At 40.8% G+C, this 12936-nt stretch overlaps 1 protein-coding gene across 1 annotated transcript; it reads left to right on the top strand.

The window, feature by feature from the left end:
• Nucleotides 1–7817: 7817 nt before the first annotated feature.
• Nucleotides 7818–12597, top strand: dtd2 (D-aminoacyl-tRNA deacylase 2). The gene is made up of 3 exons (XM_039741938.1): nt 7818–8146; nt 11911–11980; nt 12171–12597. The coding sequence occupies exons 1-3, from the start codon at nt 8039–8041 to the stop codon at nt 12494–12496; spliced, it is 504 nt and encodes a 167-aa protein (XP_039597872.1). The 5' UTR covers nt 7818–8038; the 3' UTR covers nt 12497–12597.
• Nucleotides 12598–12936: the final 339 nt, after the last annotated feature.

Below are 12936 nucleotides of genomic sequence, written 5' to 3'. Positions count from 1 at the left end.
TGACGCCTAAACGGACCAATTGGACTCGTTCTAGAAGGCGTGGCCAGGCGGTGCTAAAACATACCTCAGACAGCAAATAAATAAGTAGGAGGAGGAGGAGGAGGTTGGGAGCATGCGCTGAGAGAGCGTTGCCACACCCACCACACGACGAACCAATTGGATTTGGACCCGAGTAAGCGAGTCGAATGTTTTATTACCGTTTATATTATTACAATACATATAATACAATATATTCAAAGAATAACCTGATACCAGGGATATTGTCACATATAACATACTAGCAAAATACCCGCGCTTCGCAGCGGCGAAGTACTGCCTTAAAATTTTTATTAAGAAGAAAATTAAACCTTTTTAAACTGAGGGAAAATATACCAATAATTATTTGTTAAGGATCTCTTTGTATACCACATTGTCAGTTCGGCCCTCCGGTTGTAATATGACCAAGCTGTGCGCTGAGCTTACTCTTGCATGTAACGTACAGTTGGCCATGTGAACAGTAATCTTGTCTCAAATCTCACAGCTTGGATTGCTGCTGTCATAATCGGTTTGAGTTTCATGGTTTGTTTCAATGACGACAGTATTTGCAGAATTTGTTGTATTGAAGTGACATTCGGCATGTTGATTTATTTTGTTTTATAATTGTGTCTTTCATTTTTCTATTCTTTAATATGTAAAACACTGTGAGCTACTGTTTGTATGAAAATGTGCTATATAAATAAATGTTGTTGTTGTTGTTGTTGTTATCTGTCAAGCTTTGTAAGTATACAACCGGTTTCATCGATAACTTCACATCCAGCTTTTGAGAGTTTAAACATTCATAAACATCAAAGTGTCCACTAGTGAAATCGTCACCTGTCAATCTGAGATGTTTAAGAGGCATTGGCGGTTGTCGAAAGGTGTAAAATATTTGGCCATTTCGGTACACTTGAAAGAGACAACCGAACAATTCAGCGGCAGCCATCAACTCACATGCAGATCCATAGGTGAAGGGCTTAAGCATTTCACTCTTCTAGTGCTCCTGTGTAGTCTAATTATCTCCTGTACCGTCATCAGTCCACACCTTGAACCTGTCCAGTCATTCAATACATAAGACACAATGGATATCAAGAGTGAGCCTGATATGGCCGTGCAATATGTAACACAGAGAATGGAAAGGCAGGTGCCATCTCTGGGCATGGAAACCACTCGGTAAGTGACAGTTCTTTGATCGATGGTGATCACCTCGATAGACATGTTAATGGGGGTACGGTTGGAACGATAAAGGAAATGGGTATCTGAACAATGTAAAGTAAGTGTAAAATACCTACACAATAACTATAATCGTAATAAATGAACAATAAAACAGCAGAGAAGCCGTGGATTAAATAAAAAGGCTGTAGTTATCAGCAGGGAGACGTGAATCCCGTGGCAAAGCAAGGAAGGGAATGAAGAGACTGGAGCGACGGACGGTCTTATATAGGCAGGCAGCCAACAACGTGGGAGGCGTTAGGATGGGGGACCCAATGCTGCCTCACACGGTGACTGAGCTGCAGGCTATGGACGTATATATGTACGTAAGTAGGATTCAGTTAGCGTTGGGAACCTGCGTACTAAATTTCTTAAAGATGGGCCCATAAGCAACAAAGACCGTTGAAAAGTTCAATATGGCGGCATCATACCACCAAAATAAGTACCAAACTTCAGCCTTCTTCCTACACGGGAAGTTGGAGAAGTAGTGATGAGTCAGTGAGTCAGTGAGTGAGTGAGTGAGGGCTTTGCCTTTTATTAGTATAGATTTGATCTGTATAGGTACATATTAAATACATTTTATATTTGGAAAACAAATGCTATAATTGCCTTACTATTTTTAATATTTTTGATAGAGTATATAAAAAAATATATGCCGAGATTTATTCCTAGTTACATTCTTTTTGAATAACAGAATAGGATGCTTCACCATTCTCTGTATTTGTTGTACTATTCATTTTTTTGTCCAAAACCCTTCATTAAAGCGAACCAAAACTTTTTCAAATGTACACAGTTACAGAAAACTTCAACACATTCATCATTTTCACCACAATACATTTAATGCTTCTGGAATAAATTTAGATATAAAACTATTGCATGGGTGATGTTTATGAATGATCCCAGATGAGATTTCTTTCACTTTATTTGTTAAACTGTTTCTTTAAGGACGTGTCCACACCGTATTCCGGTCCACCGCGTACTTTGATGCCCACGTAAGTTGCACAGCAGGATGAGTTTTTGGAGTTAGTAGGTCATTAATAAACTTTCTGTCTGCTACACTAATCCCATTTACAGAAATTGTTCCAAAGACTTCATGTGATGGGTGACTGTATTGTAGGCATGTATCTGTCGTAAGGGTGCGTCTCGGACACACGGCTATTCCTTTAACGAAACGGTAAAGTTGTTTTGAAGCAAGAATTCTCTGTACATAAAAAAACAGTGACCTCCTTCATCTACAGTCTGAGCTGACTTACTAATAGACTGTTATTCCTACACCAGTTATCAATGAATACACCTTTCCCTTTCTGTGGATTATGATTTAATTTACATATTTTTTACATTTTTATTGCAATTATTAAAAACGAGTAACATTCCATACAAACAAGTCCAACTTAGCAAAACTCAATCCAGTTCAACCTCCACCCAAGAGAAAGAGAGGAAGGCCAACAGCCAGAGTGAAAGTTGAAGAGGGAGCAATTCCCCAATATAAAAGTTTATTCTGAAATTTTATTGATTAGATCCTTCCAGGTTTTGAAAATAAGTTCTGAACAGATCCTCTTTTTCTTATTCCAAATGAGACAACAGTGTAGAGGGAAGTCGTTTTTGCAGATGAGCAACCAGGAACGCAATACATGGAAATGGAAGTTTTACCAACTTAATTGGAAGTTTCCCTACTGCATTAAGGAGATTATAACAAAAAGTTAAGACCACCAACATTTTCAAATATAAAATTTGGTATTATGTTCCGGATGCTATGAGGCTTTCTTAAATATCTTGTCCTCCTATTTATTTTCAAAATATGATTCAGGTCTGGTCAGGTTAGGGAGCAGGCACTGGTACAGCGCATTGCCACACCCATCATATGACCAAACAGCTTGGCTTCCCTGTTGGCAACTCCCCAGGAAGACATGTGGTCCAGTCCCACCCTCCAGAAATGACCCTCTGTCTACCGCAGCCAGGTGTCTCCTTGGCCTGGTCCAGTCACTTGGGTCCTCAAAAATGAGTTGGATCCCCCTCGGGTAATCACGCCACATGGCCGTAGTGCCGTAACTGACGCCCCCTCACAATGCAGGTCATGTGAAGAGACACACATGAAAGAGTCCGGTCTTCATCTCAGGTCACTGGATAAGGTCCATGTCTCGCAAACAGGAAGACCCAGCACTCTAAAGACTTGGACCTGCGTCCTTTTGCAGAGATATCTGGAGCGCCATACACCCGTTTCCAGCGACCTCATGACCTCCTCTACTGACTTCACAGAGAGAGTCACATGACTGTCACTGCCGAGGTAAGTAAACCTGTTGACGAGGTCGACACTCTCTTCACAGTTACGCAGTTGAATGTTATAAAATTGAGTATGTCGAGTCTGCCTTCACAATATTTGTTTTTAATTACATTTTTTTTTTAATTTCTTGTGATCCATTTTTCCAAATGAAATGAAATGATATTTTGTTTAAAAGGGTACAAGAGGAGTCTGGAACTTCTAGTACTGAAAATATACAGGAAACTCAGGCTAAGTCTTCTGCTTTCGAAAGTTGGACTCTCCCTCGAAACAGTCAGCCCTCTAACCAGCCAGGACTTGCGTTTTTTTTTTTTTTTCTTAATGGAGTCAACAACTGGGTTAAGGTTTGGCACATTGGCTCCTCTTGAGTGTTGGTTCAATTCAACTCCCAAGTAAGTAACTGGGCTTTATCACACACATGCACATGGGAGGCAGCTAAAGCGCTCGAAAGAAGGTAATTCCCAGTCTGACCAGGGGGTGGCAGAGTGAATGAATCCTTTGTCTTATCTCCCTAAGATCAAATGGGGGAGATTCCACCTGGCTCCGCCCCAGATGACATCACTTCCAGCTCCGCCCCAGAAGATGTGCCTCAGAGCATAGACATATATAGAGATAGACGCCGCATTCACTGTGTTGCCCAGTCGACACGATACGTCAGTGCATCCGCCATATTGCGAGTGGAAAAAGTGCCATTTAAACTAATACAGGTAGACGTGGAAACCGGGTTTAATGATGAAAAAACAATAATGTTTAAAACAGTATCGTACATACAACAGATTTTGGTGAATCGTTTACATGCAATTATTTATATCCATTTATATACTAATAATGGCATTTATTAAATAATAATAATAATAATTATTATTATAATTAACATTAATAAATAATTCCTCCCATATAAGTAACATTTCTCGGACTGCCTTCTTCCATCTCTGAAGCATTTCTAGACTTTGTCTTGTTCTTACCCAACACAGTACTGAAGTATCAGTTAATGCCCGAGTCACCTCACCTATAGATTACTGTAATGTTATTCTATCTGGCATCCCACAAAAACGTGTCCATCGCTTACAACTTCTTCAAAATTCTGCTGCCAGGATAATAAGCTGCTGCTCTAAATCCGCTGAACACATCACACCGATTCTCTCTCAACTTCACTGGCTCCCTGTTCACTACACAATATAATATAAAATCCTGCTCTGAACATTTAAAGCTCTCCACACCTCACTGATCTCCTCCAGACTGGCACTCCTCTCGCTCACTCAGATCCTCCTTTGCAGCTCGACTTTCTGTGCCACACGTCAGACTCGGTGCTATGGCAGCTCCAGCGTCTGTCCTGGTGCTCCTCGACTCGGGAATTCTCTTCTCTCTCGTATTCGTCAGGTCGGTTCAATAACACATTTTGAAACTGCCCTCAAAACTTATCTTCTCAAACTGGCATACCAATTGTGAATTTTGAACTGTTACTGCCAGTTATCTTTGTTTGTTTGCTAATTATTGCTTTATGATTTATCATTCTCTTGTTTTAATTTTACTAATGTTGTTTAATTTTATTGTAAGGTGACCTTGAGTGCTAAGATTATAAAACAGAATTTTCTGATGGCCAAATATAACCAAAACACTTGTTCAGCCTTACCTATGAAATGTAATCCCCGGGATCTGGTTTGGAGCGTCCAGCGGTTTGTAATCCCAGGCAGCGCATTATCCATTACTTCACTCCACAGCAGTGCCACTCGCAATATGGCGGCGACGTTGACGCACGGTACTGCTGGTCATGCGGCGTCTAGTAATTCTATGTCTATGCCCCAGAGGACGTCACTTCCATACCAACAGAAGAGCCCTCCTCCTAATGGCCTCATTTCCGGTTCCGGTCCCAAGATCCCTCCTCTTTCTGCTTTTCAACTTTATATCCGCCATGTTTCCTAACCTGTTCGGTTCTTTGTTGGACACTTGTCTGTAAACCATTTCTTCTCAACCGTTTTGCATTTGCAGCCAGTTCTCGAGTATATGGGAGGCTCCCCGAAACCTTTTTGTTGTGTCAAAGCTTCATTAATTATTATAGATTTTAATAGGAATTTCACAGATTTTAGTGCGCCAGCCGTTCACATTTGCTGATATTTAATTTCATCCCTGACCCTCTCGAAAATCTTTTAATAACATCAAGTGCTTTAATGCACTTCACTGGCATTTTATCAGATTAAAAAAGTAGTATCATCTGCCAGCTGTGAGATCTTTATTTCTTTTTAATTGAGTTTAACATCTTTAAGTTCACCCTGAGTGACCTACAAGCTAGGAATTGGAGAGGTAAAGAGAATGAGCAGGGTGGCAGCAGGGGCAACCTCGACAAAATCCTCTGTGAATTTCAAATCGTGGGGCAATTCCATGAGAAAGTGTAATTGAGCCATTACTTCCCTTATAAAGTGTCATAACTGCTTTTACAAATCAAAAGAATTACATTTTAAGAATTTTAGGGTTTCACAGATAAATTCATGTCCAGAAATTGAATCATTTTGTCTCCAGAAAGCAATTCATTATATTCAATCAAGTCTAAAATCAAACGGATATTATTAGATGTGTAAAGATCTTTTAGGAAACCTGACCGGCACTCATCAACGAGGTCATTTAGGCCTCATTTGAATCTTTTAGTGACTATGGAGACCAGAATCGCTGTCTTTCTCTGTCTCTGTTTCTTTTTAATAATAAATCCTTATTGATTTAGCATTTAAAAGACTCAGAGAGCCGAGGAAAAATATTCTCTGGTCTGACGGGACAAAAATAAACTATTTGGGCAAACCTCCAAGCACTGCATCTGGTGAAGAAGACCAGGCACTGCTCATCAGCTGCCTGATACCAGCCCTCCGGCACAGCAGGCTTCGTGCCATGGGGTGCAGACTGGCCCTCTGAGAGGGCCGCATACGGGTGTACAGGACCCCTTTAGTGCTCCATTAGCCTTTGTCTCAAATAAAGGGTGTAGAAGGGTGGAATGGAGCGCCTTTCTGCATATCTATCTATCTATCATATAACAACAACAACAACATTTATTTCTATAGCACATTTTCATACAAAAAGTAGCTCAAAGTGCTTTACATAATGAAGAAAAGAAAAATAAAAGACAAAATAAGAAATTAAAATAAGACAACATTAGTTAACATAGAAAAGGAGTAAGGTCTGATGGTCAGGGTGGACAGAAAAAAACAAAAAAAAAACTCCAGACGTCTGGAGAAAAAAATAAAATCTGCAGGGGTTTGAGGCCACGGGACCACCCAGTCCACTCTGGACATTCTACCTAACATAAATGAAACAGTCCTCTTTGTAATTAGGGAGCTCACAGAGTCACTTGATGTTGATGGTCAAACAGACTTCTGGCTTTTAATCCATCCATCATTGTTGGAACATCACGGTGCTTTGAGTAGATGGTGGTGGCACAAGCAGAAAAGGAAACAGAAGAGAGAGTCTGGGTTAGTACAGATTTTAGAGCCACCATGAATAGTTATTATAATGAGTTGGATATACAGAGTATCAGGATTTTAATTACAGTGAAGTTATGAGAAGGCCATGTTAAAATAATGTGTTTTTAGCAGTTTTCTAAAGTGCTCCACTGTATTAGCCTGGCGAATTCCCATTGGCATATATAGTACCTTTCACATCTATCTATCTATCTATCTAGTGCCTTTCACATCTATCTATCTATCTATATGGTGCCTTTCACATCCATCTATCTATATAGTGCCTTTCACATCTATTTATATATCGAGTATATAGGGCCTTTCACATCTACCTAATCTATCTATCTAGTGCCTTTCACATCTATCTATCTATCTATCTATATAGTGCCTTTCACATCTATCTATATATCAAGTATATAGGGCCTTTCACATCTATCTATCTAGTGCCTTTCACATCTATCTATTTATATAGTGCCTTTCACATCTATCTATATATCGAGTATATAGGGCCTTTCACATCTACCTATCTATCTATCTATCTATCGCTATCTACACCTCCCCTTGTAGTTTATCTGTAGGGTCAGGTAGACTGTTACTTTTCTTTGCCATGCGTATACAACGTTTCTTGAATATTGTTTTGAATTGTTGTCTGACAAAATAATTGATTGCAGCGAAAATCCCAAATAAATAATCTGCCCCGCCTAATGTCCTCCAAGCTGCAGAATCGCCTTCTGCACGCGCCGCACTCGAGGAGCTCATTTGAGGGGCGGAGTCTGATCGTATGAATGAGCGAAGCGGGAGATGGAGGGGGCGTGGAACGTTCGCGTGACGTCATTTTGATGACGTGAGGAGCAGGCAAACTGCTCCTTTATTAATTTTCTGTAGTGCCACTCGTGTTTATGAAAACAACTCTACATAAAGCTTCCCATACAAACTATTTTTTTTTCGTGACGGTGATTTTAAAATAACTGATTTAGGCGTAAATCCGCCGTACAACTCAGCGTGGGAGCCTACGGCTCGGGGAACCCATTGCAGGGCGTCGCGCTGTTGTCGCCGGACTGTTTAAGCGAGGCACGGCGGCTCAGTTGCCATGGCGGACGCCCGAGAAGTTTTGGCGAGGTGTCTCGTGCAGCAGTGTGTCCACGGCAAACTACAAGTGAAGGCTCCGGAGAAGGGCGTGGAGGGCGAGTGGGTGGAGGTAGGCGAACCCTGTTGGTCAGTCTGTGAGACCCGCAGGAAGCGGCGATGTTGGCGATTAAATGTCCGTCGGTTGCACTTCGGCCAGCCTTTCCGGGTTGAGGAGGCTCATTTGAGGGCGTGTTCACTGAGGTTTGACGCAGGCGTTTGAAGAGTAATCATCATTAGTGCAATTCTGCTTTTACACATGAGTTGTTTTTTTTAGTTATTTACTTATTTGTTTGCCTTTATGCAAGACGGATTATAACATTTAACTTACAGTTGGTTCCATTTTTTGTATTTTTTTTTCAGTCATAGCACAAGTTGGCATAGTGACGTACTCGGGGTCATACAGTGTCAGTAGTGGGATTTGAACCATCAAAATATAACAGCAGGTCCGGTCACTTGAAGAAATTGTCAGATGATTCTGCACTTATGAGGTGAATTGATAAAGCCATGGGGTTGGTGTGGGTGAGACAGAGCAGAAGAGTCATAAGGAGAACTTTGAACTGTCTGCAATGTAACAACAATAAAACCAAGAAACTGATGATTGACTTTAACCGCACCAAAGAGCTTCAATGGCCAGTCATTATTCAGGGAGTGCAGGTACAGGTGGTTCCCTCTGACAAATACTTGAGGGTCCACATTAATGACAGGTTGGACTTGTCTTGGAATACACGGGAACTCTTCTTCCTTCGGTGACTTGTGCTCCTTTAATGGGGCAAGTGACCTCCTTTACTTCTTCTATGACTCTGTGACGGCCAGTGTGCTGGGCTGGGTTGGTAACATCACTCAAGGAGAGGACCAGCGAATCAACAAGCTCATTTAAAGGGCAGATTCAGTTGTAGGATGCACTCCCGACCCCTTGGAGGCGGTAGAGGAGAAGGAGGAGGAGGTTGGGAGCATGCGCTGATTACAGCATGTTGCCGAATCCATGCAACCAACCACCCGGATTGGCACCTGAGTGCAGCTGTGCAACGGGAGGAGAGAACTTAAACAAAACTGAGTGCCATTATGTACAAGTCCACACATCCTATCTTTGATACACCAACACTGAGAACTTTCAGCCAACAAATTAATCAGAAGTGTGTCAAGAAACGGGATGCCTGCATAATGCCTCCCTGGGAGTGGATCTGCCAAGTCAGAAGTTTTCTTTCTTTTTACTTTTTTGCTTTTTATTCATTCTGGTGTGTGTTCAGACATCTATCTATCTATCTATCTATCTATCTATCTATCTATCATATAGTGCCTTTCATATTCTATCTATCTACAGTATATATTTACATTTACTTCTTACTCTGTAAGGGAGAAAAGGAGAGACTGCTGCATTTTAAAGGAAGCTGCATACATCTTTTCTTTTGTATCATATTTTCCTTGTCTTAATATTTCCGCCATGGTTACTGAAGGTGTATATTTAAAGGTTTAAACTGTGAGTTTCTAGCATTTTTAACAAAAACAGTTTCCCAGGGAGCATGCGCCCCCTGCTGGACACACCTGTAAAGGCTGATGAAATCCCACAGTCCCTAGCAGTTCATTGAATGCACTGGCGTTGGTGAGTTTCTACTGAGCTGTTTCTGAGATTTGATGAATGACTGACTGGATTTTTGACATCTGTGCTCTGGGTTTCATCTCTTCTTTGGATTTCAGTTTTGGGAACGTGTTTGCCTTGGATTGATTTTGCTTGGAGCTTATTTTGGTAGAGAGCATTTTTCTTTAGAATAAATCTTGACAGCCCAAAATGTGTTTACATGAAGTACAGGGTGGCACAGGGAAATGGGAAATTTTGTAACTAGGTGTTGGCGACCCTGGGGTTTCGGTAGTTGCTTGTGTCCAATGCAACTTCATTTAGAACGCCTTGCCATTAGTTATAATGGAGAAGTGGAGTTTGTGCGCGACGAGCGTTCACTGTGAAAGCCTTTTATAAGAATGGTGATAGTGTGACTGCTGCACAGAGGGAATTTCGGCGTCATTACTAGTTAGGATTTCATGATTGTGTCCCGTCTGCTCATGCGATTACAACTTGGGTGTGTAATTTAGAAGAAATGGGTTCAGCCTTAAGAAAAAGAAGTTCCCAGGTGGAGCGTATTGCCCGACAATCGATGGGAGCTGTTGAACAATCATTTGAAAGGTGCGTCATTTCACACAATTCTGACATTGCAAGGCCTCCAAGATCCCCTCTGAGATCTCACTGTTTGTGATTTTTTTAAACCTTAAAAGCCAGGTGTACCGCACACGTCCTGCAACCATTGCTGAACTTAAAAGGAGTATTTGAAGAGGAAATCGCTGGCACTCCTCTTGACATGTTACGTCGAGCAATGCAGAATTTCCACAACAGGCTGTCAGAATGTGTACGGAGAAATGGATCATGATGTTTTCTTCAAAACATAAAACGAATATTGAATGAATATTGATTACCTGCATTAATTGCTTATCTTATACAATACATTTCATTATTAAAAGTATTTAGTAATGTGTTCATTCGTGCATTGAACTTCAATTGAAAACTTCCCGTTTCCCTGTGCCACTTTGTATTTAGTCAGAAACAGGGGGTCAGAAACTATGTAGAAACAAATATAACAATGACTATCAAGAATGTCTCTTAATATATCCACTAACTCAGAATACAAACTTAGGAGAACTTTATACATTTGCCCTTGGAAGTGTAAGTAAACCCGTGACTTCTGGGTAAATTGCCTGCACAACACAGCAGTTGTCAGACTTCCCAAAATGGCATTAAAATGCCATGTGGTGTTTGCTGCCATCTTGTATGCATGTGGAGTAATGACTCAACCTGTCACATGACTGGGAACAGGCGTAGCAGCCATAAACAATTGGCCGTGCAGAAACAGTCGGTGAATGGGGTCAATCATACAAAAGAAACCAGAATACAAAATGGCATTGAAATATCAAAATGATATTAAAAATATAAGAAAATGATATTAAAATATAACAATTTTACAGAATGTTATGTGAAAAAAATTACTACAGGCATAAGCTTCAGCTGTCCCAGAAACCCCCGTAAACCTGTAAGAATAAATGTGTTTGAATACGGATCACTGGGTGGATTGCAAACAAACTATCGGTGTATCAGTAGAGTGCATTGTGTCGATATCCTCACTGATGGCGCACAGACAAAGAATAAAACAATGAAAAAATAGTCCTCATTACTTTCTCTTATAGGGAAAGTAATGTAATCATCCAAAAAATTCGATGTCAAGATTCTGAGAAATCTCGATGTTTTAGACCCCCCCTGACTTTCTTGTCTACAAAATATAGGGAAAATATTGAAATTCTCCAAAAATTCCATTTCGAGATTTTGATGAATCTCGATGTTTTAGACTTCCCTGACTTTCTTGTATACGAAGTATAGGGAAAGTATTGGAATTTGTAATCGTCTAAAAATTTGATTTCGAGATTTTGCTGAATCTCGATGTTTTAGTCCAAATGTACCATTTTTGGAATTATGTCTGTGTGTGTGTGTATAAACACGATAGCTGGAGTACTCTTTCAGTTAGGTAAACCAGATTTTGTATGTATTAAGTACAAAACATAGATTTCTTTCAACCTTTGGGCTATTTCCATTAACCGGAAGTGGTACTTTACCTTTTATTCATGCAACTGCAGAGTCCGATTGATTTTTCTCATTGTTTTGTGCAAATTTTGTAACTAAAGATATTGCTACCCTACTCTAATTTTCCCCCGTTTTCGATGATGCAGCACATATTTTCATTTATAATGCCCATAATGGTCTGTATTGATGAGTTTTTTCTTCTTTTCCTTTGGCAGATTGCACGAGGAATGGTGATTTACATTTGCTTCTTCAAAGGGGCCTCCTCAGAACTCATTCCAAAAATCGGTAAACCATTTTTAATGTTCACGTATTTACGTCAGCCATTCTGCATTTCTTCAAAAAAATCCAGGCAAGGTGCAACAAATAGGAGTTAGGATCTTATTATGTCTTGAAGTTTACCTCAACTGTCTTTATAAAGACCCCTAAAAGTCATAGCCAGTCGCTGATCGTTTGTGTCTTGTTTTCCCCCGACCAGTGAATACGCTGCTGAACGTGAAACTGTGTGAGACTGAAAATGGCCAGTATGTGTCGGCACTCAGCCTGCCGGCCAACATCCTAATAGTCCCTCAGGCCACTCTGGGGGGCAAAGCCAAAGGCAAGAGCATGCAGTACCACGCAAATATCGGAAAGGAGGAAGGCATGAAGCTGTATGCGGAGTTTGTGGCGCAGTGTGAAGGAGAGATTTCATCGTCCAGTCAGTGCAAAGAAGCTGGAGTTGTCGTGAAACACGGAACTTATGGCAACAGGCAGGTGCTAAAGCTGGACACTAATGGGCCTTATTCACACCTCGTGGAGTTTTAATCGAGCCAGCAGTTGTTTATTTATTTATTTTTTTTGTTGTTTCACATTTGGACATTTTACTCAGGACCTTAGGGATTAAATAAAAAAAAAGTGCAAAGGCAGACTTGTGTAAGAGAGTCGTTCGTGTTAAGAAGATAAAGCGGTTCAGGAGGTGATTGGTTGGCGTCTCCATAACCACACTGCGCCAAAGCCTTAGCTTGGAATTTCTTGCCACTGGGATTGTCTGCATGGAGTTTGCATGTTCTCCACAAGTCTTTCCCATCCCAGAGATGAGCATATTTTGTCAACTGGCGACTCTAAATTGGGCCAACATGTGAAAATGCACCCTCTATTATTTCTTGGTTAGGCATGACGTCTCTTTCAGGGTTTTGTGGTGGGTAATTGCGTTGCAAAATCTGGAGCTGGCGGTCAGATTTCAGTTAGTAGGACCTCATATAAAA

This window comes from Polypterus senegalus, chromosome 18 (assembly GCF_016835505.1).
Source record: "Polypterus senegalus isolate Bchr_013 chromosome 18, ASM1683550v1, whole genome shotgun sequence".
Lineage (NCBI taxonomy): Eukaryota > Metazoa > Chordata > Cladistia > Polypteriformes > Polypteridae > Polypterus > Polypterus senegalus.
This window is presented reverse-complemented; position numbering and strand designations above follow the sequence as displayed.

Excerpts from the sequence above, each read along its gene's own strand:
- dtd2 (XM_039741938.1), top strand. The coding sequence starts at position 8,039 with ATGGCGGACGCCCGAGAAGTTTTGGCGAGGTGTCTCGTGCAGCAGTGT. Across the intron at positions 8,147-11,910 it reads TGGAGGGCGAGTGGGTGGAG|ATTGCACGAGGAATGGTGAT; the intron begins GTAGGCGAACCC and ends TTCCTTTGGCAG. Across the intron at positions 11,981-12,170 it reads AGAACTCATTCCAAAAATCG|TGAATACGCTGCTGAACGTG; the intron begins GTAAACCATTTT and ends TCCCCCGACCAG.